Source organism: Vigna unguiculata, chromosome 11 (genome assembly GCF_037176805.1).
Source record: "Vigna unguiculata cultivar grain cowpea cultivar isolate G323 ecotype 2 chromosome 11, ASM3717680v1, whole genome shotgun sequence".
NCBI classification, from domain to species: Eukaryota; Viridiplantae; Streptophyta; class Magnoliopsida; order Fabales; family Fabaceae; genus Vigna; species Vigna unguiculata.
In genome coordinates this window covers 45,581,205-45,607,960 of record NC_140802.1, presented here as the reverse complement: position 1 = coordinate 45,607,960, position 26,756 = coordinate 45,581,205, and the positions used below count along the sequence as shown (strand labels likewise).

The 26,756-nt window shown below is 34.1% G+C and overlaps 6 protein-coding genes across 8 annotated transcripts; 5 read left to right on the top strand and 1 right to left on the bottom strand.

Moving 5' to 3' along the window:
* The first annotated feature begins 42 nt into the window (after positions 1-42).
* LOC114169524 (peptidyl-prolyl cis-trans isomerase 2) lies at positions 43-905 on the top strand. The gene has a single exon (XM_028054707.2). It carries the CDS (start codon positions 118-120, stop codon positions 634-636), a length of 519 nt encoding a protein of 172 aa, XP_027910508.2. The 5' UTR covers positions 43-117; the 3' UTR covers positions 637-905.
* Positions 906-3,987: 3,082 nt separating this feature from the next.
* On the top strand, positions 3,988-7,602 carry LOC114168523 (uncharacterized). Its single transcript, XM_028053375.2, has 7 exons — positions 3,988-4,311; positions 4,403-4,461; positions 4,680-4,739; positions 4,826-4,895; positions 6,077-6,146; positions 6,862-6,888; positions 7,210-7,602. The coding sequence occupies exons 1-7, from the start codon at positions 4,081-4,083 to the stop codon at positions 7,257-7,259; spliced, it is 567 nt and encodes a 188-aa protein (XP_027909176.2). The 5' UTR covers positions 3,988-4,080; the 3' UTR covers positions 7,260-7,602.
* An 805-nt stretch (positions 7,603-8,407) lies between these two features.
* LOC114169823 (Pentatricopeptide repeat (PPR) superfamily protein) lies at positions 8,408-12,430 on the bottom strand. Of its 3 annotated transcripts, none has more exons than XM_028055142.2 (3): positions 9,347-12,430; positions 9,130-9,251; positions 8,408-8,707 (listed from the first exon to the last, which is right to left on the bottom strand). In XM_028055142.2, the coding sequence occupies exon 1, from the start codon at positions 12,280-12,282 to the stop codon at positions 9,580-9,582; it is 2,703 nt and encodes a 900-aa protein (XP_027910943.2). In that variant the 5' UTR covers positions 12,283-12,430; the 3' UTR covers positions 8,408-8,707; positions 9,130-9,251; positions 9,347-9,579. The 3 variants fall into 3 exon arrangements, with proteins under 3 accessions (XP_027910943.2, XP_027910944.2, XP_085524773.1); XM_028055143.2 differs by having other exon boundaries at positions 9,149-9,251; XM_085668647.1 differs by having other exon boundaries at positions 9,149-9,251; positions 9,354-12,430.
* A 2,530-nt stretch (positions 12,431-14,960) lies between these two features.
* LOC114169824 (peptidyl-prolyl cis-trans isomerase 2-like) lies at positions 14,961-15,758 on the top strand. The gene has a single exon (XM_028055146.2). The coding sequence runs from the start codon at positions 15,017-15,019 to the stop codon at positions 15,620-15,622; it is 606 nt and encodes a 201-aa protein (XP_027910947.2). The 5' UTR covers positions 14,961-15,016; the 3' UTR covers positions 15,623-15,758.
* A 3,324-nt stretch (positions 15,759-19,082) lies between these two features.
* LOC114168533 (nucleolar essential protein-like protein) lies at positions 19,083-21,734 on the top strand. Its single transcript, XM_028053395.2, has 7 exons — positions 19,083-19,530; positions 19,630-19,722; positions 19,862-20,006; positions 20,104-20,214; positions 20,384-20,466; positions 20,547-20,604; positions 21,442-21,734. The coding sequence occupies exons 1-7, from the start codon at positions 19,183-19,185 to the stop codon at positions 21,519-21,521; spliced, it is 918 nt and encodes a 305-aa protein (XP_027909196.2). The 5' UTR covers positions 19,083-19,182; the 3' UTR covers positions 21,522-21,734.
* Positions 21,735-22,920: 1,186 nt separating this feature from the next.
* Positions 22,921-24,733, top strand: LOC114169805 (protein ELC-like). Its single transcript, XM_028055119.2, has one exon. The coding sequence runs from the start codon at positions 23,124-23,126 to the stop codon at positions 24,357-24,359; it is 1,236 nt and encodes a 411-aa protein (XP_027910920.2). The 5' UTR covers positions 22,921-23,123; the 3' UTR covers positions 24,360-24,733.
* Positions 24,734-26,756: the final 2,023 nt, after the last annotated feature.

The window sequence follows — 26,756 nt, the reverse complement described above, 5'->3', positions numbered from 1 at the left end:
ATTCGCCATCACGCGCCACTATAAATACATCTCTCTCTCGTCAATCACAACGTCAACCAAAACCCTAATCCCTCTTTTGTTTCCCCTCTGTGATTTTCATTTCCCGTCTCGGCAACTATGCAGAACCCTAAAGTCTTCTTCGACATGACCATCGGTGGCCAACCCGCCGGCAGGATCGTGTTTGAGCTCTTTGCCGACACCACTCCCCGCACCGCCGAGAACTTCCGCGCCCTCTGCACCGGAGAGAAGGGAGTCGGTAGGAGCGGCAAGCCGCTCCATTACAAGGGCTCTGTCTTCCACCGTGTGATCCCGAACTTCATGTGCCAGGGAGGTGACTTCACCGCCGGAAACGGCACAGGCGGTGAGTCGATCTACGGCGCCAAGTTCGCCGACGAGAACTTTGTGAAGAAGCACACCGGTCCCGGCATTCTCTCCATGGCGAACGCCGGTCCAGGAACCAACGGATCTCAGTTCTTCATCTGCACAACGAAGACGGAGTGGCTCGACGGCAAGCACGTCGTGTTCGGTCAGGTCGTTGACGGACTGACCGTGGTGAAGGAGATCGAGAGGGTCGGATCCAGCTCCGGCAAGACCTCCAGGCCCGTCGCCATCGCTGACTGCGGTCAACTCTCCTAGATGGACGGCGTTGACCCGAGGCGGTTGTCTCTATGCTGGTGGCTCTGAATCTGTGTCGTGTTTTCAGTGTTGTTTTTCCTCTTTTTTTTCTCCTGTCTTATAGAGGGATTGTGGCGTTATAGATATCATCTGGAACCCTTCCCTTTTGAATCCTTTCCTTTGTTTCTAGTATCAGTATGTGGTCATAGAGTGATTCGAGTGTGTCATCAGAAACATAAAAATGATGAGCTACCTTCAATAAAAACTTAGGACCGTTATTGTTCGCCTAATTTTATCTTCCATTTTCTCTTTTGATCTGCGTTTCGTTGTTTCAAATAATGAATTTTCTTAACTACCGTTTGATGACTATGAATGAACCGCGATCCGTGTTGCCATCATTATTGTACTTTTGTGTAGATATTTTATTTGTTTCTGAAGAAATTTTTTCGCGTTTGGATGTTTATGGAGGGTTTCTGGTACTTGCCAGAACTTTATTGAACACAGTTTTGACGTAAGGATTGAGAAAATCGATGTGAAATAACACGTGCTAGTGTCTGGCTCAGTAGTCGTGTCCAGGTTATGTGAACGTAGAGCACGGACAAGCCAAAATATCTGCTACAGAGGATAATGCAATCACATTATCATCAATCAATAATAATTAATAAATTAATAATTAATAGTTAATAATAAAAAAAATTAAATTCAAAACAGAGGATCATGGGGAATCGGTGATGTGGTGCCCCGCAACCGCAGTTCCTTGACACGAACTTTTCTGAATTCCTTTTTTTTTTTTTCGGTATCTTATTAGGGTTTAAGGTTGGATTTGAAACACATTAGTGGTTGCAGATAACGAATATATCGAAAAATTTAAGGATTATAAGATGTTTGGTTATTTGTAGGTGGTTCAGATGTTGTTACATCAGAAGGGATGGGGTAACTTACATTTACGTTTTTAACGCACACGTTTCAGTGTTCTTTGTTTCCGTTTAGTATTAGTGTCCGTTGCAGTAAAATGGTACCAATTTCCAAACATGGTCATGTTCAATTCAAAAAAGGAAAATTGCGTTACAGTAAGGGAGCTTCCTTTTTGGTGATTTTTATTTTAACTTATACAACAAAGTTGAATTAGGAATGGAAGTGAGAAAAAGGTTAGAAAGTAAAAAAGAAAAGGAAAAAAGAAATGTATATATGAAAATAGTAAGTAAGCAACTTAATTTATAAAATAAATTAAAAATATTTAATAGTTTGATAATTTAAATATAGGTTAAATATTTTTTTGTCCCTCAAGTTTTAGTAAAATTTATAATTAGTTTTTTTTGAAATTTTAGACTAATTTAGTCTTTCATTTTTTAAAATACGTAAATTTAGTTCTTTTAACCAAATTTTGTTAAGTTTATGTGACGTTTCACACGTCATTTACGATAATATTTGAATAATATTAAAAGAAAAAATGTGTCAAAAAGTGTAAATATTTCAAATACTAACATGTTTCAAACATCATTTATAATAATATTTGAGCTAATTTTAAAGAGAAAATATATTAAAAGGTATAAATATTTTAAATACTAACAATGCGTTTGAAATGTCAAGTAAACTTATCAAAATTTAATTAAAATGACTAAATTTACGTATTTCTAAATATAAAGAATTCAATTAGTCTAAAATTTTAGAGAGAAACTAATTTCAAAAACTTGAAGGACAAAAACATGTTTAACCCTTTAAATATTACTAAAGTACATATGTATTTAAAATCAAGTTTAATCAAATATAGATAAATATTGAAATGCTTGTTATCCAGTTCAGCTTCAAAAATTGGTCAAGTTCGGAGTCAATTATCGGTTTGAAAAAATATCTTAAATTATTTTTCTTTTTGAATCATTTTTAATTCAGTAAAAAAAATGACGCAAAAAATAATTTTTAAAATTTAAATTAAAGGTTGAAAGTAAAAGGAAATTTGAATATAGATAGCAGATATTTAAAAAATATAAATTCGAATAAAAAATTATTTTTAATTTTTAATAACTTGATATATAATTTTGTTATTGTAGGCATCATCCGTGATTCATAATTCTCACGAAAATATTATATTGTGTTATATAATGCATCCTTCAATAAATTATGAATTTAAATTTCAACGTATATTAATATTAAATGTCATAAGTTAATCAAGTTAAAATATTTTAGTACGTGAGCACCGAAGAACAACATTTGATAATAATAAAAAGTCACAAATATATACATATATAATATGCAAGTCATAGTAACTTTTTTTGTTAAATATTTATTTTAAATATAAAGTCCGATTAAAAAACTATGTAACACAGTCAACAGAAGGTTACATTAGTTAATAAATATAAAATTGACTAAAGCAATGGATTTTTTGGAATTACAATCACAGTAGGTTGTTGCTAACCCACATATATACACATATTTAGGCTATTTTTATTTTATGGTTGATAAGTAAGAGAAGGAAAAAAGGCCAAGTGAAAAATTAAGAATAAATTAGTAAAAAGGAAGAGTCAAAATATGGATAGGATTCAAAACAAAACGATTGTATAAAGTAATAAAGAAGTTGTTTTTTTTTTATAGAATCATGTTAGAATTAAGTTTATTGTTTCTGTGTTTTTTTCCAATTTTTTTAAGATAATAAAAATAAATAGAATAATATTAAAATTTGCTTTTCATTCTATTTCCTTTTTATTTACTTTTAACCAAACCATATCCATTATTATTTTTTATCTGTTTCTCTATTTTTATAGTTTTTCAACCAAACATGAAACACGAACTATAGAAAATCGGGTCATTTTTAGTTGCTAAATGAAAAACAAACGTTTCAGATAAATAATAGGAAAATTTGGTTAATATAATAAAGGAATAAATTACAACTTTAGTCGTTAAGATTACATAATATTGTGAGTTTGGTTTTCTAAATTAAGAAATACTAAATCAATTTCTTAAAAAAACATTTCAATTACATTTGTTAAAAAGAACTATTTAAATTATATATTAAGGCAAAGTGGTTAATTTTAGGCATGAATAAAACAATTATAAAAAGAAAAATAATCTTTTTACACCAATAATCACTTGATAAGTTATTTTTATAAGCAACAATTATTAAAAAAACAAACTTTTGCGTTTATGAAAAATTAAAAAGTAGAATAGTTTAAAAATTTGTTGAATGTGAAAATATCATATTTAAAAAAATCAGAAAACTTATTTTAAAATGTTATAACTTCAAGCAGAATATGCAAACACTTTATATTCTAAAGACTATAGGATGCTTTATTTATTTTATTCTAAAGACTATATTTATTTTTAAATATAAATATTTGGCTCATCTTCTGACTTTAGAAAGAAAAACTACAGTGTTAATCAGAAATTGGGCATTTACCAATTTGTCCAAAAAAAGTTTAAGATTGTGTGATATTGTTTCCTTCCTCTGAAACCCTAAAACTTGAATCATAGATGGAACTGACATGGTTGAGTGCCATTCTGGTGGGAGCTGGTTATCTTGCTTTGGGTTACTTCATTGGTTCTCAGTATCCTCCTCGTTTCCTCTTCTCACGTAAATTATTGACAAAACACAACGATGCTACACTTTTCAACGATACCGACAATAAGAGGAATAGTAAGTCCAAACTCAAAGACCCCCTTCAGATTGAACAACTAGCTGACATTCTCGATGATTTTAAGATGGTACACAAAAATCCCTTCTTTTTCTTCTTTTCTCAAAACCCATCTACTCAATCTTAATGGGCTGCCTCAAAAATTGTTCCTTTTTCTGCAGATTCTCGTTGTCAGGAATGATCTTAAAATGGGTAAAGGGAAGATTGCTGCTCAATGCAGGTGTGTAATTTTTCAAAGTGTTAATTTTGAATGTGCTGAGAGTTTGAGACTTCTATCAATCTGGTTGTCTTGTTTGTGGACTGATTTATAGCTCTCTCTTTTTTTTTCTTTTTTTTTTTTATTTTCTCATTTCATTTATATGGACTTTTATGTTATTAATATTCAATGTAAACTTGATAAATGGTTCGAACTCACTACTTCCTCTGTTTTTTTGGCAGTCATGCAACGTTAGGTCTCTATAAAAAGCTCCTTCATCGAGCTCCAAAGGCGTTGAATAGGTACCAGAGTAACTTTGATTGCACTTGAAGATTACTCTGCTTTGTATAATTTCATTTTTGAAGTTTTTGTCAATATCAATGTGCAGGTGGGAGATGTCTGCGCAGCCAAAGGTTGTTGTCAAAATTGAGAGTGAAGAAGATATGCTTGCTTTGCAGGTGAGTATTGTTTAGGGCAGTTTTCTGCATTAGCTATGGTTTTGTGTGATCTATTTTATAAATTGCATTCAGTACTTGGCTGCTATAATGCATCTAGAAAAATGTTAGCTGCTATCGGCTGAAATTTATGAAAATAACAATTTTTAGGTGTCTTCTTACGTTGTGAGTCTCGTTACTTTTGTAGTTTCTAATGAGTTTTAACCAATAATAAAGTGTATTGTAAAGGATGCCTTAGAAAGAGTGTGTTGTTAGCATTCCTTATACATTAATCAGTTATTTGATCACACATATAGATTCACAATGAATTTTGATTGGAAACCAATTAACTTTAATTCAATAAGAAAGATGTAAAGTTGCCTATCTTTTGCTTAATCTTGTAAAAATTAGGTTGCAAGTTTAGGTTTTAGGATTTGACCCTGTTAAAGGGGTGCACATTAGAGGATAAATGTGGAGAGATAGCTGTTAATCGAAAAGTCAATAGCTAAGATTGTAATAGTAAAATGAACTTTTAAATGATGAAGATATCAGTAAGTAGTTGATTTTCACTCAATAGTTATAAGTCCACACTTTTTCCCATGAAATGAACCACATTAAGTAGTTTGGCCATTACATGAGAAATTATGCAAAGCAAGGTCAGCAACTAGGAGTAAAATAGATAACTCATTATTTTTGACACTTCAACTAGTGAAATGAGAAAAATGAAAAGTCATTTTTTAACTTATTGGAAGTGCCTAAAGCCTTTTTTGTTGAATGGATGTTAAGGAAATAAGGAAAAAATATCGTGTTAGAGCAAAGCAAGGCATGAAAGTTTGGGCTCTACTGTGAAAATAGTCTGGAAAAATGAAACGTGGGAAATTTTTCTTTATACTTACCCTATCAGTGCAAATGTTGTGGCTACTTTTATGAGAAGCATCATATACTTGGCATTATTATCTATTAGTGTTATCTTTATCTACAGAATCAATTCCTCTTCTATCGATTGCTTGACTTTTTTCAAAAGTAGACTAAACTTAATTTCTCTGAAGTATATTAAACCAATTAATCTGGTTTCCATTGTCTTCTTCCATCATTTTCCCTAAGATGCAATTGCTACATTTTTTTCCTTCTTGATTCTTTTTATGCATGGCTCCTTCTATCTAAAGCTGATTTTGTTTTTTGCAAAATATTGCTTAATGAGTTAGGAAAGGGCTAAATCTCTGAAGTTACCCACCCATATCACAATTGATGCTGGGAGAACACAGATTGCACCAAGTGAGTATTTGGAAATTACATTAAGTAGTTGCTTATAGATATCAAGTAGCTTTTATCAAGTATGAACCAGCTGTCAAGTTATATGAAATTTTGTAAGTGAGAAATCTCAGTTCTTGTTAAGTTATTTAAAAGACAATACTTACTTTTGGATTAAGGGAATCTTCTCTTTCTCTCACACACTTTTTGCCATAGATCTTGATTAAATTGTGTATTATGTTACTGTATCTATGGAAGTATATGTATTGGATATGTATCTGATATGGAAACTCTTAGATGCTTCACTTCACCAGTATCTAAGTATCTAAGTTTCTTGTGTTTTAGAATCTAATGAAGACAGAGATGAGGTATAGATGCTTGTATAAGATAAAAGCATAGAATCATTGCCCCCTAATGAACTCAATGTTGAAGCTATCCTCTTTACCAATGATATTCAAGGACAGGATACGTTTTATTCCTATTTGTTGGCAGTAGGCAATGATATATGATAACAATTGATTATAATCTTTTGGACTGTCTATAATTTGTCTATCTCGTGCGAAAAAAGATTGTTTGATTTCTATGTTAAATAGTAAAGTTAGATAAATTACTGGCTTTGCTTTGGTTACTCTATACGTATTCTACCTGTTTTATTTTATCTGTATAATATGATTTTTCTTTTGTATATATTTAATACGTTTGGCAGTTAATTTAACTTTTTTTTTCCTTTTTGTTCTAGATTCCCGAACAGTGATGGCAATTCTTGGTAATTCTCTCCCCTACTGAATGAACTCTTTTGGTTATGCAAATTTAAGACATGTCTACTTTGATAAAAAAGAAAAAATCATTTCTTGTTCTTTTAATTACAATATACTATTTTTTTTTTGTCTGCTTTCGAATATTTGTATATGAAATAGTAAAAGGAAACAATAAAAATCTGTTTTATTATTTTCTATACAAATCTTTGAAACCGGAAAATAAAACGAAAATTTGGAAAACATTCTCTGAAATCAAAAAGGTTCTTAGCATTTAGTTTTCATTTAATACAAATAGAAGTAGTTTGATGTAAGATGATATCGATGTGCAGGACCCGTTGAAGTAGTAGATGAGGTAACAGGTGGACTTAAACTATTATAATCTTTGTCGGATCAAGATGGTGCTGTTAATCATGAACCTCGAGTGTTCGTTCACCAAGGATAGAATGTAGAACTAATTATGGATCACATGAAGATTTGCCGTGTTCTTTGCCTACAAAATGATTTACGATTTATCTTTAGTTGACAGCTCTACCAAAAGATTTGTGTTTATTCTTTAGTTGACAGTGATGATGATGATAATGATGATGAAATTTTTGGTTGGAAATCCTTGCCGATAAAAACTGTCGAACCATTTTCAGTTTGTATGAGATATTATTTATATCAGGGTGATTATAGGCTAGGTTTCCAAAATGTTATTCATGGTGGTTCCATATTTTTTTCCATGGTGGTTCTTCATTGGTTTTCGAAGGTATTTGAATTTCTCAGTCACTGGATTTCACTGCTTAGAATAATTTCTATAGAAGTCAAGTCTTAAACCAAAACCCTTGCAATCCAAACCATTCAACCGTGATTAGTCACATCTAGCATGATTAAAGTCTTTTTGGGAAGGCAAATATGTTAAAATTGATCAAGTCCAAGATGTGCCTCAATCAAGATAATTACACAAAGAATGAAAAAAATTTGCCGAGAAATGCGGCCGATTTTGATAATAGTCCAAACAAAAGATGCAAACAAAAATGGCAAACCAAGCTTTATCCGAAATATATCTATTTGCTGCACAAAGTCAACACTTGACATGATTCAAGTTAACTATTGTAAGTTCCAGAATCTATTGGTCCTAAAAAATCCTCAATAAAAGATGGTTTCCTCAGGGAATCAAGAAGCTTTTCTGCCTTCTCTTTTACTTCACCTGAGGCTTAATGCTTAATGCTTGAAAGAACCTTTGGTGTTGAGATGGTGTGACATTAATTATATTACATTTTCTGCAGTATAATTTCTGTTACTAACGTTTTTATTTCTGCAAGTACTTTTTATGTTTTCTTAATTATCTTTTTTATACCTCGATAATGATGAACCATGTAATCCAAGCCAACCATTGAACCAGGTTAGAGCAAGCTTATTTATGGAGTTTTTATTCTTGCATCTCACAGATTTCTTGGGTAACCTCCTATTCATTCATTCCAATGAGATTTTAGAAATGCAAAAAATACAAACGAATAAAAGATGATAAAAGAATTAACAGGATGCTAAAAGAAAAATATTTATTCACAGGCCTTAAACACGGTCCTACTTTTCAATGGATGCGAAAACAGATTTTCATGGGATTGAAAGTTGAACCCTGGTGGTGACTAAACAAATAGGAGCATGTTTAGTGGTGGATGAACAAGTTGTGCAGTGGTGGATAGCACAAATCATAGATTTGAATCTTCACCACGCCAATTGCTTGATGCCGGCTTCAAGATATCCAATTGATTTAATGAATGATTTGTCTAAAGCCAGACTGGAGAGGTGATCAATCATAACGTAGCTGGCCCAAACATCACTTAACTGCAATAACAAAATAAAAAATGGTTATTGACTACATAAAATAAAATGCTGTGTTAATATGTAATATTATGCGGAAAATGAGTCTGAGTTATAGGCTTCTTCTTTTGGACTTTTGTTCATCGGTAAAAAGTTGCTTTTATTTTAAGCATTTATGTACACAAAGTGACAACTTTTCCTCTTAAAGTAATAGAAAACTCCATAAAAAGTTCTGTAAAACACTAACTACTGTGCATGCAGCTGTACAAATTTTGCAGTTTTCATGTTCAACGCTAACCAAAATTTGTATCAATTGCTTCAGAAGCAGTCTATACTTTAGCAGCACTATGTGTAATCACCAATCATGACAACAAATGTAACTTCTTAGCATTAGAGTATTATAGTATCTTCAAGATGCAAGTAAATTGAAAACAGCAGTGACCTACACAAACATTTCCTACATACAAAATAGGCCTTGCAAGTAGTTTCAATCTTTTAACCAGTTCTTCTCTACACTTTTCCTTTTGGTAATGCTCTTATTCACGTCTGGAAGGTTCCACTTTGTCATCTACAGAAAAAAATAGTACATAATTTATATATGATATTTGGTGAATTATCATTAATACTAATATAAAACATTTGTTCAACTTTGCAAATATTAACCTTTGACCTGGCTCTTCTGATTTGGGTACGACACCTCACTGAGATTACTTATCAATTCAACGTTTCTAGGCTTTAGAAACCACTTGCTTCAAGCACCAAACCCGTTTCCAGATAACTCAGCCTCAGCAGATTCTACATATTTTGCCCTGCTTCACCCTTCTCTGAGCTAAACATTACTGCAACAACCATAATACGGGTTTTAAGCCTTTGTTATGTGCGTGTTATACCACAACTTAGCTGGGGCTGTTATATTCACCCTTCTGCAATTCTCGTAAATTTTGTCTTGGCTTCATCCCTCTCCTCAACATATCATCACGCAATTCAAATGCCTTGTCGAGCTCTCCATTAACACAACAGCCATATATTAGCGAGTTATATGCAACCAAATCTGGTTTGAGACCTTTCTTTAACATGGTATCCCATAATTTAACAGCTGACCCTACATTGCCATTTCTGCAATACTCATAAATTAATGTTGAATAGGTAACACAGTCAGGGAAAATACCATTTTCACTCATTTCGGAAAGAACTTCAGTGGCTTCATGAAATCTACCAAGTCTGCAGAAGCCCCGGATAATAATGTTATATGTTACAGTGTTAGCTAAAAGCCCTTTAAGCATTGCATTGTGAAGCCCTATAGCTTCCTTCATATATCCCTCCTTCGTAAGATTGTCAAGAAAACAGCCATACGTGATTGAATTGGGAGGGACATTTGCAGCCTGCATCTTTTTAAAAAGAATACCTGCTCTGTCCATTTCTCCTGCTTTGCATAAACCATTCATCAAAGCAGTATAAGTCACGACATTAGGGAAGCATTCCTCAGTAACCATCAAATCCCAGCATTCAAAAGCTTTCTTCAGAGATCCTTCTTTGCTGTATGCATCTATCATACTTGTATATATTACATTATCAGGTCTCAATCCTTGATCATGCATATTTTTTAAGAGATCAAAAAATGTTTTCCTGTCTGGCTGCTTTAGAGCACCGTCAATAAGAACAGCATGGCAAACCAGATCCATGTTGATTCCTCTTTGAATCATTTCACAAGAAGCACTCAGTGCCTCCATCAATCTTCCTTCCTGGCAATAACCATGTAGAAGTGCACTATAGCACATCTCATTTAACTTTACTTTCTGCTTGTGGAGAACATCAATAAAATCTCTAGCTTCAGAAACCCTACCAGTAGAGCAAAGGCCACTGATAAGAGGTCTATAGGTATACGTGTCAGGAACAAGGCCCTTTTGAAGCATGTCTTCAAACAATTCAAAGGCTTTATCAATGTTGTTATCCCTACAATACCCTTCAATCAACACATTATATGTCACCTCAGTTGGCTTGATTTTCCTTTCAGCCAACTCATAAAAAAGTTTGGATGCTTCAGCCATCTTATTTGTGCTGCAAAGCCCGGAAATAAGTGCTGTGAAAGTATAAATGTTTGGAGTAATTCTTTTGTCAATCATCTCATTATATAACTCAAATGCTTTTAGTAGTTGTAGGTTTTTGCAATAACCACTGATCAATGACGTAAAAGTTGTAGCAGTTGGCTCCACCCCTTTATGGTTCATCTCAGCAAACAGAGACTCGGCTGCACTCAAATCCCCAAACTTGCATTGGCCATTTATCAAAGAGTTGTAGGCATATACAGTTTCTCTTATACCATCTTCTATCATTCTATCAAAATAAGATCTTGCAACATCCAACCTCCCCCTTCTGCAGAAGGAATCAATAAGAATGGAATAAGTGATACCATTGGGATGCAAGGTCATCAAACTCATTTTATTATAAAGCAACTCTGCCTTATCCAAATCTCCACCTTTGGACAAAGAATTGATCAATGCATTATAAACAAACAAATTCGGCACAAAACCAGACCTCCCTAACTTAACTACCAACTCATAAGCATCATCAATCTTTCCCTGCTTTCTCAATCCATCTACTAAACCTGACACGGCAGCTTCGGATGGAGCAAGCCCCAATTGAACCATATCATCCATAAGCTGAACTCCAGCCTCAAATTGTTGCACCCTACAAAAACCAAGCACTAGTGTACAGTATGTAACAACATCAGCTTTCAAACCCTTCGCCCTCAGTGATCTTTTAACCTCAACAGCTTCCCAAACTCTATCACCCTTGCACAGCCCATGAAGCAAGACATTGTAAGTTACAATACTTAAATCAAACCCATTAGATTCCATCCACAGAATCTTCTCCTTAGCTCTAACAAAATCTTTCAATTCACAGAGACTCCGAACCACAGCGGAACAAGTATAAGGATCAGGTCGAACACCCGCATTCACAGACTCATCAAACAATTCGCAAACCGTTATAAATTTTCTAACTCTCAAAAGCCCGTTCAAGAGGGAGCTCAATGTTCTAACCTCAGGCAACAAAGCATTGGCAAGCATGAGTTTCACCACGACCACAGCATCAAAAACTCGTGAACTTAGCACGTAACTCTGAACCAGCAAATCGAAACCCAGAGTGGACGGAAGCTTACAGAGCTTGTAAGAGTGTAGAAAGTGTGAAAAAACGTAGTTTGGGTGGGACCCGCGAAGGAGAAGGGTGTGCAAGAGGGAATTAGCGGGCCAGAAGAGTCTGGAGTGAACAAGTGCGTGGACCAAGATGGCGAAGGAGGCTGTGGAGTGGTTCATGTTTTTGTGCAGACCCAGAAAATTGAAGAACCTCAAAGCTAACTTGGAATCGTCCAAGGTGTTGATCAAGACTTGTTCCACATGATGGGGCCTCAATGCCGATGAAATTGAAGCATCGTTCAAAGCCACCTTCCAACTCTGCTTTCCTCGAACGATGTCGCAGAGGAGTGACACAAAACGACCATCATTTCCGTCGTCTAATTTCGACGAGGAGAAGAGTCTGTGGAGACAAGGGGTGGTGGTGGCTGCGGCGGGGAGCGCCGCGCCAACAACTCGGAGCTTCATTCGCCACCGCCACCCTACCCACCAGCACCAGATTTGTTACAGCTCAGTCGAAAGAAAATTGCTTCAATTTTTCGAAGTAATTTGGGAACGAAAATAAAGATCGCATGTGTCAAAGAGCTACTAAGTGTGCACACTAGATGTTTGATAAGTAAATACGAGGCAAAAGAATCTCAGTTCAGTCATGAAAACCAACTTAAATAGTTTCAAGTTTTGAATTTTTTTTTTTATTATTGGGACCCTAAAAATTGAACCATTTTAGAAAAAATGGACTAAAATTCTGTAAACACTTCCAACTGGTATTGTTTTTTACTAATTATTATTACTATTATTATGTCTTTTATTTATGAAATCATACAATTCAAAAATAAGAAAATCAAATTTCTTTCATATGAAGTGCAGAAAGAAATATGTGGAGTTACAGAAAGAAGATGCCTTACTAGGGCCATAACCTCTTTGTTGTTTTGATGGACTGGGCTCCCGCTCGGCCCGCTTCCGTCGATACAATTATTCGGCAGCTGTAACCCCTCTACTGTTCTACATATTTACTAAACAATGAAATATATTTATTATTTTATTTAAAATCTTATTTATATTTATTGTTATTATTATTATTATTATTATATGAATATAATATTTTATTATTGAAAACATATCTCATGATTGTTTTTAAAAAATGTCAAAATCATTTTCTTTCTTTCAAAATCATAATTCATCTATAAATCTTTTCTAGAGTTAATTTTGTAACGCACCTAGTATTCGTCATATCTGGTATTGAGAAAAAATAAGTTCCTTTCTTGAAAAATGGTACATATTCTTGTATAGAAAAAACTTTTTCATGTCCACATCATGCAGTAAATGTTTAACTATATCTTTATCAACCAAATATGACACTTGTAGCTCTTTTTCATCTAAATTACCTTGAACAAACATAAAGACTATTACATGAAACTCTAAAATCATCCGTAACTTACACAAAATAAAATTCAAATCATTATCGAATCTAAATCTTTTATATTGAGACAAAATTTGTTAAATTCCTTAAAACTATAAATTTGTTAAATTTGTTGGCAAGAGTCATCAACATTTAGATATGAACCATAAAAGGATAAAAGAGTCTTACCTACACAGATCAAATAACTTCATGTTCCACTAATAAACACACACCAACACCTCGAACCAGGTTCATCAAGTGTCCCTGACCACACTACAAACCAATGCAAATGTCATCCACCACACCTTCAACTATCACTTTACAACTTCTCTAACATAGAGGAATGATTTTAAAATACATACCAATTGGTGGAGCCATTGGCCAAAGCAGCCTCAAAACTTCACCAAAGGGAATCACCAAAGGATGAATCATAAAAACACACCTTACAAACATAGATGAACCAATTTCATCCGTGAGTGTTGGTAATTGGCCTGGGCCGACTTGTGTCTTTTGTCAGCCCAAGTCGATTCGTGTTTGTCCTCAGCTCAAGTTGGCCCGTGTCTACCCTTAAGCTAGGTCGACCAGGGTTTACCCTCGTCACAAGCTGGTTCGTGTTCGCACTCTGCCTGACCCAAGCGATCGGTCTTGACCTTTGGTTTGAAAAAACCCAAAATGACTCACTTTATCTTTGACTCTAACTCAAAGTATTATTTTTAGGAAGTCAAACTCACCTTAGTTCTAACCAAAAAAATATTTACTACATCTCACAACAAAAGGAAAAAACAAGAAAAGCAACATGAAAATGAATAACACATAAAAAAGACATAATGATAAAAAAACAATGTAAACTTGTAAATTCTCTCAAACTTTGAGTATCTCACATATTTATCTTCATACTCTCTTACAAATCACCACATGCGAACATTGTCCATTCCATAATTTATCCCACCAAATTCATCCATCAAATAAATTAGCTTAATGGAATACATTCTTTGAAAAGCGGTTTATATTTAAAAAAAATTTAACTAGTGCCAAAAATGTATATTAAAATAATATGATAAAAAAAAATTGATACGCTTTTTTATGGTGCAAAAGTGTAACAGTGTGGAAGCGACAGAGAAAAATGTCCGTCCCTTGATAAATTCTTGTCCACATTCATTCGCACCATTTTTTTTATATCACCTAATTCTCACGCTATCTCAACGAAATAAAGTAATCTAAATTCTCACGCAACGTATATAGTATATTGTCAACCTTTTTTTTTCTTTCTAAAAAACATAGTTTTAAATCTCAAAACACAAATTAAATATTTTTAGTTTAAAACATAAATTAAAATTACTGATTCAAATAAGTATTATACCTCAATTTCGGTATAATAATTATAACTTCAATTATTTTAATTTAAAAGTTCAGTTAAATACACAATTAATATATATTTGTTAAATATAAACCGTGTCATCACCTCGAGTATGTTAAAAGGCGCAATTAAAGAATATATATGAAGTATTGTTAAAAAAGTACTTTTCAGACATGAATAAGGAATATGTAACTATTAGATATATAAAGTAGGAGAAAAAAAATCATAATAAAAACTTAAATTTACTGTTATAAGTTATATGTATTTAAAAGAAAGATAAGCCAACTCCAAAGTCAACCGTAGTTAATCCACTTCACTAAAACCCAGCCACGTGTCCCATCAAACGCTACACTATAAATATCTCTCTCGTCATTCTTAACGGAAACTGAAACATTAATCCATCTTCTGTTACTACACTGTGATTCTCATTTCCCGTCTCTCCAACTATGCCGAATCCTAGAGTCTTCTTCGACATAACCATCGGCGGCCAACCCGCCGGCAGGATCGTGTTTGAGCTCTTCGCCGACACCACTCCCCGCACCGCCGAGAACTTCCGCGCCCTCTGCACCGGTGAGAAGGGAGTCGGTCGGAGAGGCAAGCCGCTCCACTACAAAGGCTCGATCTTCCACCGTGTGATCCCGAACTTCATGTGCCAGGGCGGCGACTTCACCGCCCGAAACGGCACAGGCGGCGAATCGATCTATGGTGCCAGGTTCGCCGACGAGAACTTTGTGAAGAAGCACACCGGTCCCGGCATTCTCACCATGGCGAACGCCGGTCCCGGAACCAACGGATATCAGTTCTTCATCTGCACAACGAAGACGGAGTGGCTCGACGACAAGCACGTGGTGTTCGGACAGGTCGTTGAGGGACTGAACGTGCTGAAGGAGATCGAGAAGCGGGGATCCAACTCCGGCAAGACCTCGAGGACCGTCGCCATCGCTGACTGTGGTCAACTATCGACGGCGTTGACCCAAGACGGTTGTCTCTGTGCTGGTGGCTCTGAATCTGTGTCGTGCCGTGTTTCCTTTTCTTTTTCTCCTCTCTTATAGAGGGATTGTGACGTTATAGACCCTTATAATCATTTATGCTTGCTTGGAGTGATTTATTTACGAGCGCGACAAAGAGCGAGTAAGCTTCTTTGTGTTTGGTTGGTTCGAGTGCTTGAGTTATTTGAAGAGAAATGAGAGCACCAATTTGCGGGTGCGAGAGTCCTCCCACAAACCAGAAGATGTTGAAGGAAAGCCACTTCGGTCACATAAAATGTTTGGTCAAATTAAATGTTAGGAGTTATATTTTAATGGCGTCTTAGAAAAACATGCAAGAGTGCATCTACTTGAAATGATTCTGACATGTAGGGTTCTTTAATTATAGTCCAGGTAGCGATTATACTGAATGCATACCTATGAATAAACTATATAATGTTCATTGAGAAATACAATAAGTTGTAATATACAAAGTATTTATTCAATCTAGAAATTTGTTGTCAACGAGTTGACATCAAAGTTTGAGAGTGAGTATTTGAGTGTTATAGAGAGAGTGTTTGAGAGTTTGATTAAGATGACCAACTTAACTAACAATATATCTTTGCAAAAATTATTAAAAGGCGTTAATTATGATAATTAGAGTCTATAGATGAAAATCCTATTACTTAGTTCCTAAAAAGTATGAGATGTGGTCGAAAATGGACACCATGAACTAGAGAATATTAAAGAACATATGATTGTCCAACTTGCTACATTTAGAGCAACACGGGAAAAGGACAAAACAACTTTGTACGTGTTGTATCGAGTTGTTGATGAGTCTGACTTTGAGAATATACTAAATGCTAAATCTTCAAAACAAATGAGATATTTTGGATAATGCATACAAAGGGGATAATCTTGTGAAGCGAAGATGGCTTCAACATCTCATAGACAAGCTCGAAAGTATGAGGATGAAAGAAGTCGAAGAGGTTATCAAGTGTGTCTCTTGTGTTGAGACCGTGGTAATAAACTCAAAAGGAATGGAGAGACGCTGCCTACTTACCGAGTGGTCGAGAAAATCTCGAGGTTGTTAACCGATGACTTTAAGAATATTGTTTGCATAATCGATGAGTTCAAAACTTGTCGGTGCTCTGTTGATTCTGACAAATGTACCAGATCGCACAAGTAGTAACTGGTAAGTCCAGGATATCATTTTTCACAAGACTCTTGTAATACCAAATAATCACACAATTAATAAATGCTTTAAACTAAATAATGAATTTATAATTTGAGTTTTGTTGTAAGAAAGTAAATTTTGCAAAAAAGATAAAAGGTAATTTTAGATATTTGAAACTCTTGGAGAAAGCTATGGTGTCTGGTGATGACCTTTTGTCGCCCCACAATGACTGCTTCTTCCATATTTTCATGTTTTTTAACTTCTTCTTACTGCTCTAAGATCACTCATATTATTTTTATACAAGTACATAAATATATGGAGGTACACAAATAAATTACTTTCTAGAGCGGTAACCTCTTCGTTGTTTTGATGGTTGGACTCCCGTTCAATCTACCTCCACTAAGCTACTTCTTGCATCTCATTTCCCCTAAAAGTTGTGATCTTGAATTATTCCTCATTAACAATATAATAAAAACCTCTGCACCTCTCTCTTTCTAATATTTTTCGGATTAAATGTTCTGGAAGGTATTCCTAAATCCATAAATATGTTCTAAAATAGTTAGTTCAGAATATAAAAATAAAATTTTAGATTAAGTGGTCTGGAACATATTTTTGGATTCGAAAATACATTCTGAAACACTTATTCCATAATTTTTTTATAATTTGGTACACCGTAATTCGCAATATAAGAAGATTTCAAAAAATTAGTATTCTGGGAGGTATTTTTTCCTTAAATATGTTTCGCAACACTTGTTTTGAATTTCTTTTTTATATTTTGGAAGGTGTTTCCGTATTTAAAATTACCTTTTAAAATAGTCATTCATAATATTAAAAATAAAAAATTCGGAATGGGTGTCCTAAGAAATAAATTTCACGTGAGTTTCATCCTAACATTTTAATTGTTTATATTATTTGACACATCCTCAATTCAATGTTAGGTAGAAATCGGATTTGATATGTTTAAACAAAATAATGTAATTATGTTAAAATAGTTATATTTATTAATATTTAAAGTTTAGGAACCAAAATATATTAAAGTATGAGAAATGAACAAATTTCAATTTTGCGTCAAAGTTCAAAACCTAAAAACATAATTAACCTATTATTTTTTTATAAAAAATAAAAAATTATGGCAAAAAAAAACATGATATTATCAAATATTTAATACCAAAATGATGTATTATTGTTTTTTTAATATCAAATATTTAAAAATAAATTATAATTATATACATTTAAAATTAAAGTATCACATAAATTTTCTCAAAACCAAAATATTTATTATGCTTGTAAATATTAATGAAACAAAATTGATAAAATTAAAAAGTATTTTTCAAATATTATAAAAAAGGTATCCAAGTTTTACGGTGTTTCAAATGTTTTCTCACTATCTTTCTATATATTCTAATTAATTTTTCTAATGCACTAACAAAAGCTATAATACATTATTAAAAGAAATCACGCAAAGAATAAAAGTTAAACTAATAATTGAAATTTATCATATATATTTCATCTTTTAAATTTAAATATATGTTGGATGATGATAAATAAGATTAATGACAATAACATTAAATTATTATATTATAGTACAAAAAGTGTCTTTACACAATTGCGTTGATAAAATTACACTTGTGAAATTAGTTAAAAAATAAAAATAATTATATCAAAAATCATCAAAAATAATATTTTACATGATAAAAATAAATAACAAATATATGTTAAAAAAAGTAAAAATGATTAATGATGTGACGAAAGAATAAATTTTTTTATAAAAGTAAAAATTTTAAAAATGTTATATATTTATATACTTTTGAATGTGTTAGGTTAGCAAAGTATATTAAACGAGATGAATTAGTATAAGGTGGATATGAGAACGCGATGAACCGAGTATTTAAAATAAATATGAATTATAATTTTTAAATTTTTATATAAATTACAAATAACCAAATATAATGTTAATTTTTTTTTATATCATATAATTTCCAAAATCTTGTAAAATGTAATATTCTTTGACATATAATAGATTGATTATATAATCCATTATAATATTTTCTAAGTTTTATAAAATATTGTACACAATATTATAATATATGTACTTTTGAATTAATTAGCATTTGTGTAATATTTGAAATTGATAAATTATCATATTATTGTTTTATAAATGGAAAATAGTGGAAAATTATGTGTACCAATTTAAAAAATGTTTATTTTAAATAAATGAAATAATCTCATTATAAAGGACATAATGAAACATCGTAATTTCTTTAAATAGTTAGTGTGGACAGATAAAAAAGAAAATTCTATAATCATATCATTTATATATCCAAAGGCTAGGTTTTCATCAAACCTTCATTATACCAAGGTTTTGGGTGTACCATATTATAAGCTCACATAAAAGGGCCTCCAGAAAAAGCAGAACCCTAGGAAGTGTTATCAGTGTTTGGAGAGTTGGAGTTTGTTTCAGGCTGAGGCAATGACACGACCTTTCGGTGTGAAGGGGAAGAAGCGCAAGCACTCCCAATCCAAACAGAACTCAGAAGAAGAACACCCACAACCGCCACCAAAGAAAGTTGTTGCCGCCAAAGAGAGCAAAGAACCATCATCACCACCACAATCAGAATCTGCACCAACAGAAGAAGATGAAGTGAAAGTTGTTGCCGCCGAAGAGAGCAAAGAACCATCACCACAACCAGAATCTGTGCCAACAGAAGAGGATGAATTGAGTGGTATCCCAATTGCTCCCAGTGAGAAAGAAAGTACCAAACCTAATGTCATATTCATTCTGGAAAGAGCTTCTCTTGAAGTCGCCAAAGTCGGCAAGGTTCTACTCCCTACTCTTCTATTTCTCATTCTCCTTTTCTTTTTTACTTTGAACTTTCATTCAATTCTTTGTCTTTTCTTTGTTTTTATGGCACTGCAGACATATCAGTTGTTGAACTCCGATGACCATGCCAATTTCCTTCGCAAAAACAACAAGAATCCTGGAGATTATAGGCCGGACATTACTCATCAAGTAAAGTTTTCTCCAAATACATCATACTCATTACTCCTTAGTATGAATTTTGCATTTGAAATGACTTGATTGAGGTTACGCTGTTAAAATGATCCATTCTTTTTTGTAATTATACGTGTTTTTGTTTTTATTTTTTCAGTCTCTTTTATCTATTCTGGATAGCCCATTGAATAAAGCTGGAAGATTGAAAAATGTTTATATCAAAACGGAGAAAGGTGTTCTTATAGAGGTTAAGCCGTTTGTTCGAATTCCTAGAACATTCAAACGTTTTGCTGGTGTTATGTGTAAGTCTTTGCTATTTTATTTCCTAGGCCTCACTTTCTGGGAGGAAAAAGTAATGAGCTTTCATCATGTTTCTTCTAAACTTTTACTACCCTGCAGTGGAACTGCTTCAAAAGCTGAGCATATCTGCTGCTGGCAAGCGCGAGAAACTCCTCCGAACAATAAAAAATCCCGTGACACAGTATTTGCCTGTCAACTCACGAAAAATAGGTTTGTTTTGTTCTTGATTGTTGCTTGTGTTTACTTGTTTGTTTTTTGAACTGCTGGAGGATTCCAACTCTTTAATGTTAAAATCTGTGTTTTAACTTTTCTTTTCTGATAAATTCTTTTATCAATATAATTCAAAATAGTAAAAGTGATAGTCTCTGTTGAATTTCAGGTCTATCATATAGTTCAGACAAGCTTGTAGATATGGATGACTATGTATCAAAGATTCCCAGCAATATGGACCTTGTTTTTGTGGTACTTTCACCAGTTCAACTTTCAATTTCTTTGTTTATTTTTTCTGTGGATGCTTAGCAGTTAATATATTCTAATTTCAGGTAGGAGCAATGGCCCATGGGAAGGTTGAGACAGATTATACCGAAGACTACATAGCAAGTAAGATTATCCATACATATTTTTTTATCTACTATCATCTTAGTAATTATTTACATATTCCCGTGGTGACACTTGGGTTTTGGCTTCATTGGTTTTCTTTTATCGTGTCTTTGTTTGATAAGTGTTTGCTGATGGTCGGGTCCCTTTGTGTGTAAACTTTGTATTTGTTTTGGGGACCTGATAGACTTTTATTTTTAATTTTGTTGATATTTGTCAGTTCAAATTTCTAAACAATGAATGAAGAGTTTCATGAAATTTTGTTAAAATATAATTGGTCACGCCACCTGATCTCCATAATGCGTAAAAAGTGAACTATTTGATGCAAAGCACTTTAACTACTAAATGCAGGTTTGTGAACAAAATCTCACTGTTGAACCATGCTAGCTTAGCTTTGATAATACCGGCAAACACAAATATATGGCTGCTCAGCCTGTTATTGCTGTCTCCCACTTTGGTTCGTCTTTTGCATTTTATGCAGAATTCTAAGTGTGTTTGGAATCGGTGAAATTCAGTTTCCATTGTTGGAAGCTAACTTATGCTATAAATGACTAGTCTGTTTAAAATAGGGTGTTCTCTTTGAAGCCAACTTACTGTTGTTCGAATTATCAGAGCTCATGCTTAAATCGAACTGAATTTGAATGGTAGAAGTTGTTGTTAAGCTGAGTAAAAGCCTCCTGGCCGAGACACCCTACTGATTATTTTCATTTACTGTTACAATTTGTTGTCAAAACTTGTAGTATATAATAAATATGCAGAATGCTACCTCGCATGATTATTTAACATGTATCAGTCAGGATATTCTTATTTCTTACATCATAGTGTGTTTCCTGATTGCAGTTTCTGGGTACCCTCTAAGTGCTGCTTATTGTATTACAAGGATTACTGGTGCCCTTGAGAGAAAGTGGAAGATTTTGTGAAACGATTTACTAATTCGAGTTCCACAGTCAATTTATGTAATATCAGGGTAGGGTCTTGTCTTAGCAGACGTATAGGAAATACAATATAAGTTATTTTTTCCTGAGGTATTTTTAGGACCAGATCGATGTTTCACTACTGTATTTGAATTAAATGTTTAATGTATTATTTTGCTAGAGGAAGCTTTCTTAACAGAGCTTATTTGCTCTGAGATACGTGGTTTGGGAGTCACTTTTTCCTGGTTCCAAGTTATTCTCTTACGGCTGATCTTGCTCTTACTCTTTCGTATATATTTTTACCTTTTTAGTGAATATATCATCTTTATCAGACAGATATAATTTTCATATAATCATCTTAAAAGTTTCACGTTTATTGAAAATTAAAACCATTAGTTAACTAAAATTCTTTCAGAGACTGTATAGCTGCAGAAAATTTTGGATGGGAAGAGTAAATTGTTTTAGACTGTCATAATTTATTTCTTATGAAGTTTAGTCAACATGATTTACATAACTTTAAATTTTTTTAAAATGTTACCCTACTCTTGTAATTTGAGAAACAAATTATCCCATAAAAAGTTAAATTTCAGATCAAAAGTAAATCTCAACTTTAAGATGATTCATATATAAAATAATTATTTCTAAGTTCTCTTTTGAAGTGTTTTCATGTATAGAAACGTGAGACTAAACACTGAAACTTCTTTTTTATTCATCTGAACAGTAAAGGTAAAGCCTGTAGACAGAATGAAGAAACATCAATGTATCTGCATCACTTTGTTTAGCAGTGAAAATTCTTTGTTTAGCTCCATACTTGGCTTCAGGGTGATCATGTTGTAAATAGGCATTTCAATATCTGTTGATAAGTTCTCAGATTAGTTATTCCAAAAAAGGTCACCATGGTGATTCTTGGTAAACCATAAAGTAAAAAATGGAATGAAATTCAAATATGATTGGAGCAAATGCATACGTAGGGAAGTGAGGCAAAATACAAAAGCTAATATTTAGGATAAATATAAAAAAGTTTAAAAAGATCAACACATAACAATATAATGTGTTCCACTCCATTATTTTTTTTTTAGTTTCATCCATTCTGTAATTTTTGCGTTAATTTATAAATATTCTGAAAATGAGAATTTAAACCTTGGAGCAAAATTTACGCACATTAAGCACTGTTTTTTTTTATTAAAAAAATAGTATATAGGTAAGTATATACAAGACTAAGTGGATAATTAAGTTTAATGTACAAATATGTTTGACTTTTACGTTGTTATTAAATAATAAAACGTGATGTGCAGTAAAAATTGATTGAGTTTGATCATAAGGAATTAATTACATCGAAAGTGATTCCTGTTGTGATTTTTGATCGATGAAAAGAAGTTAAAAAAAAAAGAAAAAAGGAAAGGGCGTTTTCGTAGAAGCTGAAGCGGAAGAGGAAAAGAAGAAAAAGTATAAACAGTGACGCGTTTGGAGATGGGAGAGAAAATTGAAATGCGTGAAAGTTATGAAGGAATAGCCTTACGAAGGAAGAAAGCAATCTGAGAGTGATAGCTGATTGACATAAGCCTCAGCTGCTTCATCTTCCCAACCCCAATCGGAATCGGAATCGGCATGGTCCAACCGGCGATGACGCAGTTCCTCAACTCCGTTCTCTCTCAGCGTGGCCCCTCCGCCGTCCCTTACTCCGAGGACACCAAGTGGCTCATCCGCCAGCACCTGGTGGCGCTCACCGCCGCCTTCCCTTCGCTCGAGCCCAAAACGGCAGCCTTTACGCACAACGACGGTCGTTCCGTCAACCTCCTCCAGGCCGACGGCACCATCCCCATGACGTTCCAAGGCGTCACCTACAACATCCCCGTCGTCATCTGGCTCATGGAGTCCTACCCCCGCCACCCGCCCTGCGTCTACGTCAATCCCACGCGCGACATGATCATCAAACGCCCCCACCCTCACGTTAACCCTTCTGGTTTGGTTTCCGTCCCTTACTTGCAGAATTGGACCTACCCTAGTTCCAACCTTGTCGATCTCGTTCTCAATCTCAGCCTCCACTTCGGTCGCGACCCTCCCCTCTATTCCCAGCGCAGACCTAACCCTAACCCTAATCCCAACCCCAACCCCAACCCTAATCCAAATCCTCACCCTCACCCTCACCCCCATCCCAGTTTCGGAAACTCTTCCTCCAATTTATCTTCTTCCACTTCTTCTTCATCTGGCTACCCGCACGCTCAACCCCCCTCTAGGCCATACCCTCCTTCCCCTTACCCTGCTCCCGCTTCCAGGGTTCAGGCCACTGAGGATCCCTCTGAGGTTTTCAAGCGGAACGCGATTAACAAGCTTGTGGAGATGGTTCATGGGGACGTTTCCGCGTTGAGGAAGACCAGGGAGGGTGAGATGGAGGGGCTGTTTAGTTTGCAGGGCGTGTTAAAGCAGCGGGAGGAGACTCTCAACAAGGGGTTGAAGGAGATGCAGGAGGAGATGGAGGCTCTGGAGCAACAGTTGCAGATTGTGTTGATGAACACTGATGTTTTGGAGGGGTGGTTGAGGGATAACCAGGGGAAGAAACTGGGCGGTTTGGACAATCCTGAGGATGCTTTTGAGTGTGCGGATGTACTCTCCAAGCAGATGCTTGACTGCACTGCCGCTGATTTGGCTATCGAGGACACTCTTTATGCGTTGGATAAGTCTCTTCAAGTGGGAGCTCTGCCGTTTGATCAGTATTTGAGGAGTGTGAGGGGGCTATCCAGGGAACAGTTCTTTCACCGGGCCACCACGGCGAAAGTTAGAGTGGCCCAGTTGCAGGCTCAGGTTGCCAATATGGCTGCTCGGAATCACCATTATGGTAGCTGACACTTGAAGCGTTTTATAACTTTCTTTGTTGGTGATCCAGACGTTGAGATCTGCCATTGTGAGTACAGAACTATAGATTGCTATTTGTTGCTTCCCTTTGAGTCTGTGCTTGTAGGCGATAGCATGAATTGGTCATCCTTATAGTTACAGCCTTCAACAACTTGAAATTGTTAACCAGAGGCTGAACCATCGTTCTTATACAGTCTTAATAATACGATTTTCTTGAAATTTTGGTTTGAGGGATTGTCTGCTCAATCTTTTTATGTATAATTTTATTGTTTAGGAGTGTACATGCTTATGAATCATAGATTTGTTCCACCTTGTATTTTAGAACAATGGGTATATTACCATTGATATATACTTTTTTGTGCTTCGATTGCTTTCGTTCTGGCGCATGTCAATAGTTAAATATGAAGACACTTTTTATGCTTTGTTTGAGGGAAAAATTGTTTGATGCGAATTGTTTGAGAAGAACTGTACACTTCAGTTCATGTCTTATGACCGTCAATAATTCCTCGGGGCTTCTTTGAATTTGGCGAATACCCACAAGGTCTAGTTAGAATTGTCATTCCTATACCCACCGGCTTGGACCAACATAACGATGATGCTAATTTGGAATTAGATGTGGTTTAAGCTGGCAGTATAGTGTTTCAGTTTCTTTTTTAAACTAATCCTCTGTGCAAGCAATGCTGGTAGTATTGGGTTTTTACGCTGCACACTAGAACGCATGATTCTGGTGCTGTTTATAGAGTTTTCATATTTTCATTTGACTGTAGATTGCTATTATCATAAGTTTTTATAGTCATTTCATTTTTCTCTTTCAAATATGTTCTTGTGAAACAATTTTATTAGAACACGTGATTGATGTTTGTGAATCAACTGTGTGCATGTACAGTTCTGTAGTGTATTTGGTTATTTTATAGGGCAGAGGAATGTAAATATCTGAGTTCAATGAACATACACACGCTTTCCAAGTTCAGACAATTTCAAGAAGAGTGAAACTTGCTTTGTTTAGTTCTGAAATATCATCAGGATTGTTAGTTTGGTCATTTATTCCTGTTGTTAGTTGGATTTTATTGATGCTGGATCAATGGATCAATGCTTACAGAACTTGGCACAGATGTATATCATGATTCCATTTATGGGGTCTAAAATATGTGTATGAATCAGTGATCTCAGGATTATTACTTATATAAGCACAATTTCTTGCTAAAAATTCATGAAGTGAAGTTGGTCGCCTAAATTCTTTCTCCTTTTTTTTCTGAGAGGTGCTAACAATACACTTTTCACCGTTGATCATATTTTAAAAAAATTATGAGTGAAATTCTTTAAAATAGAAATACAAATTGCAAAAATTTGTAATTCAGTAAATTTGTGAAATAGACAAGTTGTGTTTCAAGTATGTAATTTGTTGAATTGCATCAAATTAGATTGAAGATCAGAGAATAGATAATGTTCATCAGTGTATATGATATAGAGAGAGTCAACTCCTTCAGGCTTGCTCTAACACTAGACCCTTGCATTGTTTTGCTGGTAGACATGGCCAAACAATGTTATTTCCCCATCTAATGGGACAGAAAAAGAGGCAAACTTTGCCGTTCTACGAGATTTCCATTTTTCGTATTGCAGTGCCACTCCTTTGTCTGCATCCAGCTGATTTGGAACTTAATTGATTCGATATTTTTGAGAGGGGCATCATTAATAGAATCACAATTGTTTTTCTTGTTTAGATTGTTTCCAGTTCTTGGAATTTTTTTTTTCTTTACTGCTAAATAAATAATGAGTTGATTGATTGATTCTTGTTCTGCTTCCTGATTTCTCTGATCCTGGGCTCGACAAAATAATCGGACATAGGATAGTATTTTTTGGTGTTTAAGAATTCAATTAATTGACATGATGGTCCTAAACTTGAGTTTTACTGTTTCTTTGCACACTCGCTTTAAAGGAGTGTTACATTAGGTTCAAATCGGTGAATCAGCTCTACGGAATTGAGTTAAGTTAGATAGGGTTAGAAAAAATCCAATTTATAAACGGATTTGAGTCACAGAGTTAAATGAGTTTAAGATGGATTAATTCATAATTTACCAACATTGATTTTCTTATATTTGTTTATTATTTGTAATTATGAAAGTTGACATTTTTTTTATTTTATTTTTAAGGACTATGATATTATTTAATAATATAATTGAATGGTTTAATACTTAAGTGAGTCGATTTATTTAATTACTAATTTATGCTTGGCTCGTTTATAAAGTTTCTGACTTCCTAAATAAAGAATGTTGGTGTATATTTTTAGCAAATTTTTTGTACCATTATACTTTTAATTGAAGTTTAATAAAAATAATAAAATGTTGCAAGTTTTAGTTTTTTTTTTTAAATTGTTATCAAGAGATGTCT

What these genes read in the sequence shown, in the direction of transcription:
- LOC114169524 (XM_028054707.2), top strand. Translation starts at nt 118, where the DNA reads ATGCAGAACCCTAAAGTCTTCTTCGACATGACCATCGGTGGCCAACCC.
- LOC114168523 (XM_028053375.2), top strand. Translation starts at nt 4,081, where the DNA reads ATGGAACTGACATGGTTGAGTGCCATTCTGGTGGGAGCTGGTTATCTT. An exon ending in AAGATTGCTGCTCAATGCAG is followed by an intron (nt 4,462 to 4,679) that starts GTGTGTAATTTT and finishes TTTTTTTGGCAG; the next exon opens with TCATGCAACGTTAGGTCTCT. An exon ending in GAGAACACAGATTGCACCAA is followed by an intron (nt 6,147 to 6,861) that starts GTGAGTATTTGG and finishes TTTTTGTTCTAG; the next exon opens with ATTCCCGAACAGTGATGGCA.
- LOC114169823 (XM_028055142.2), bottom strand. Translation starts at nt 12,282, where the DNA reads ATGAAGCTCCGAGTTGTTGGCGCGGCGCTCCCCGCCGCAGCCACCACC.
- LOC114169824 (XM_028055146.2), top strand. Translation starts at nt 15,017, where the DNA reads ATGCCGAATCCTAGAGTCTTCTTCGACATAACCATCGGCGGCCAACCC.
- LOC114168533 (XM_028053395.2), top strand. Translation starts at nt 19,183, where the DNA reads ATGACACGACCTTTCGGTGTGAAGGGGAAGAAGCGCAAGCACTCCCAA. An exon ending in ATATGGACCTTGTTTTTGTG is followed by an intron (nt 20,467 to 20,546) that starts GTACTTTCACCA and finishes TTCTAATTTCAG; the next exon opens with GTAGGAGCAATGGCCCATGG. An exon ending in TACCGAAGACTACATAGCAA is followed by an intron (nt 20,605 to 21,441) that starts GTAAGATTATCC and finishes TCCTGATTGCAG; the next exon opens with TTTCTGGGTACCCTCTAAGT.
- LOC114169805 (XM_028055119.2), top strand. Translation starts at nt 23,124, where the DNA reads ATGGTCCAACCGGCGATGACGCAGTTCCTCAACTCCGTTCTCTCTCAG.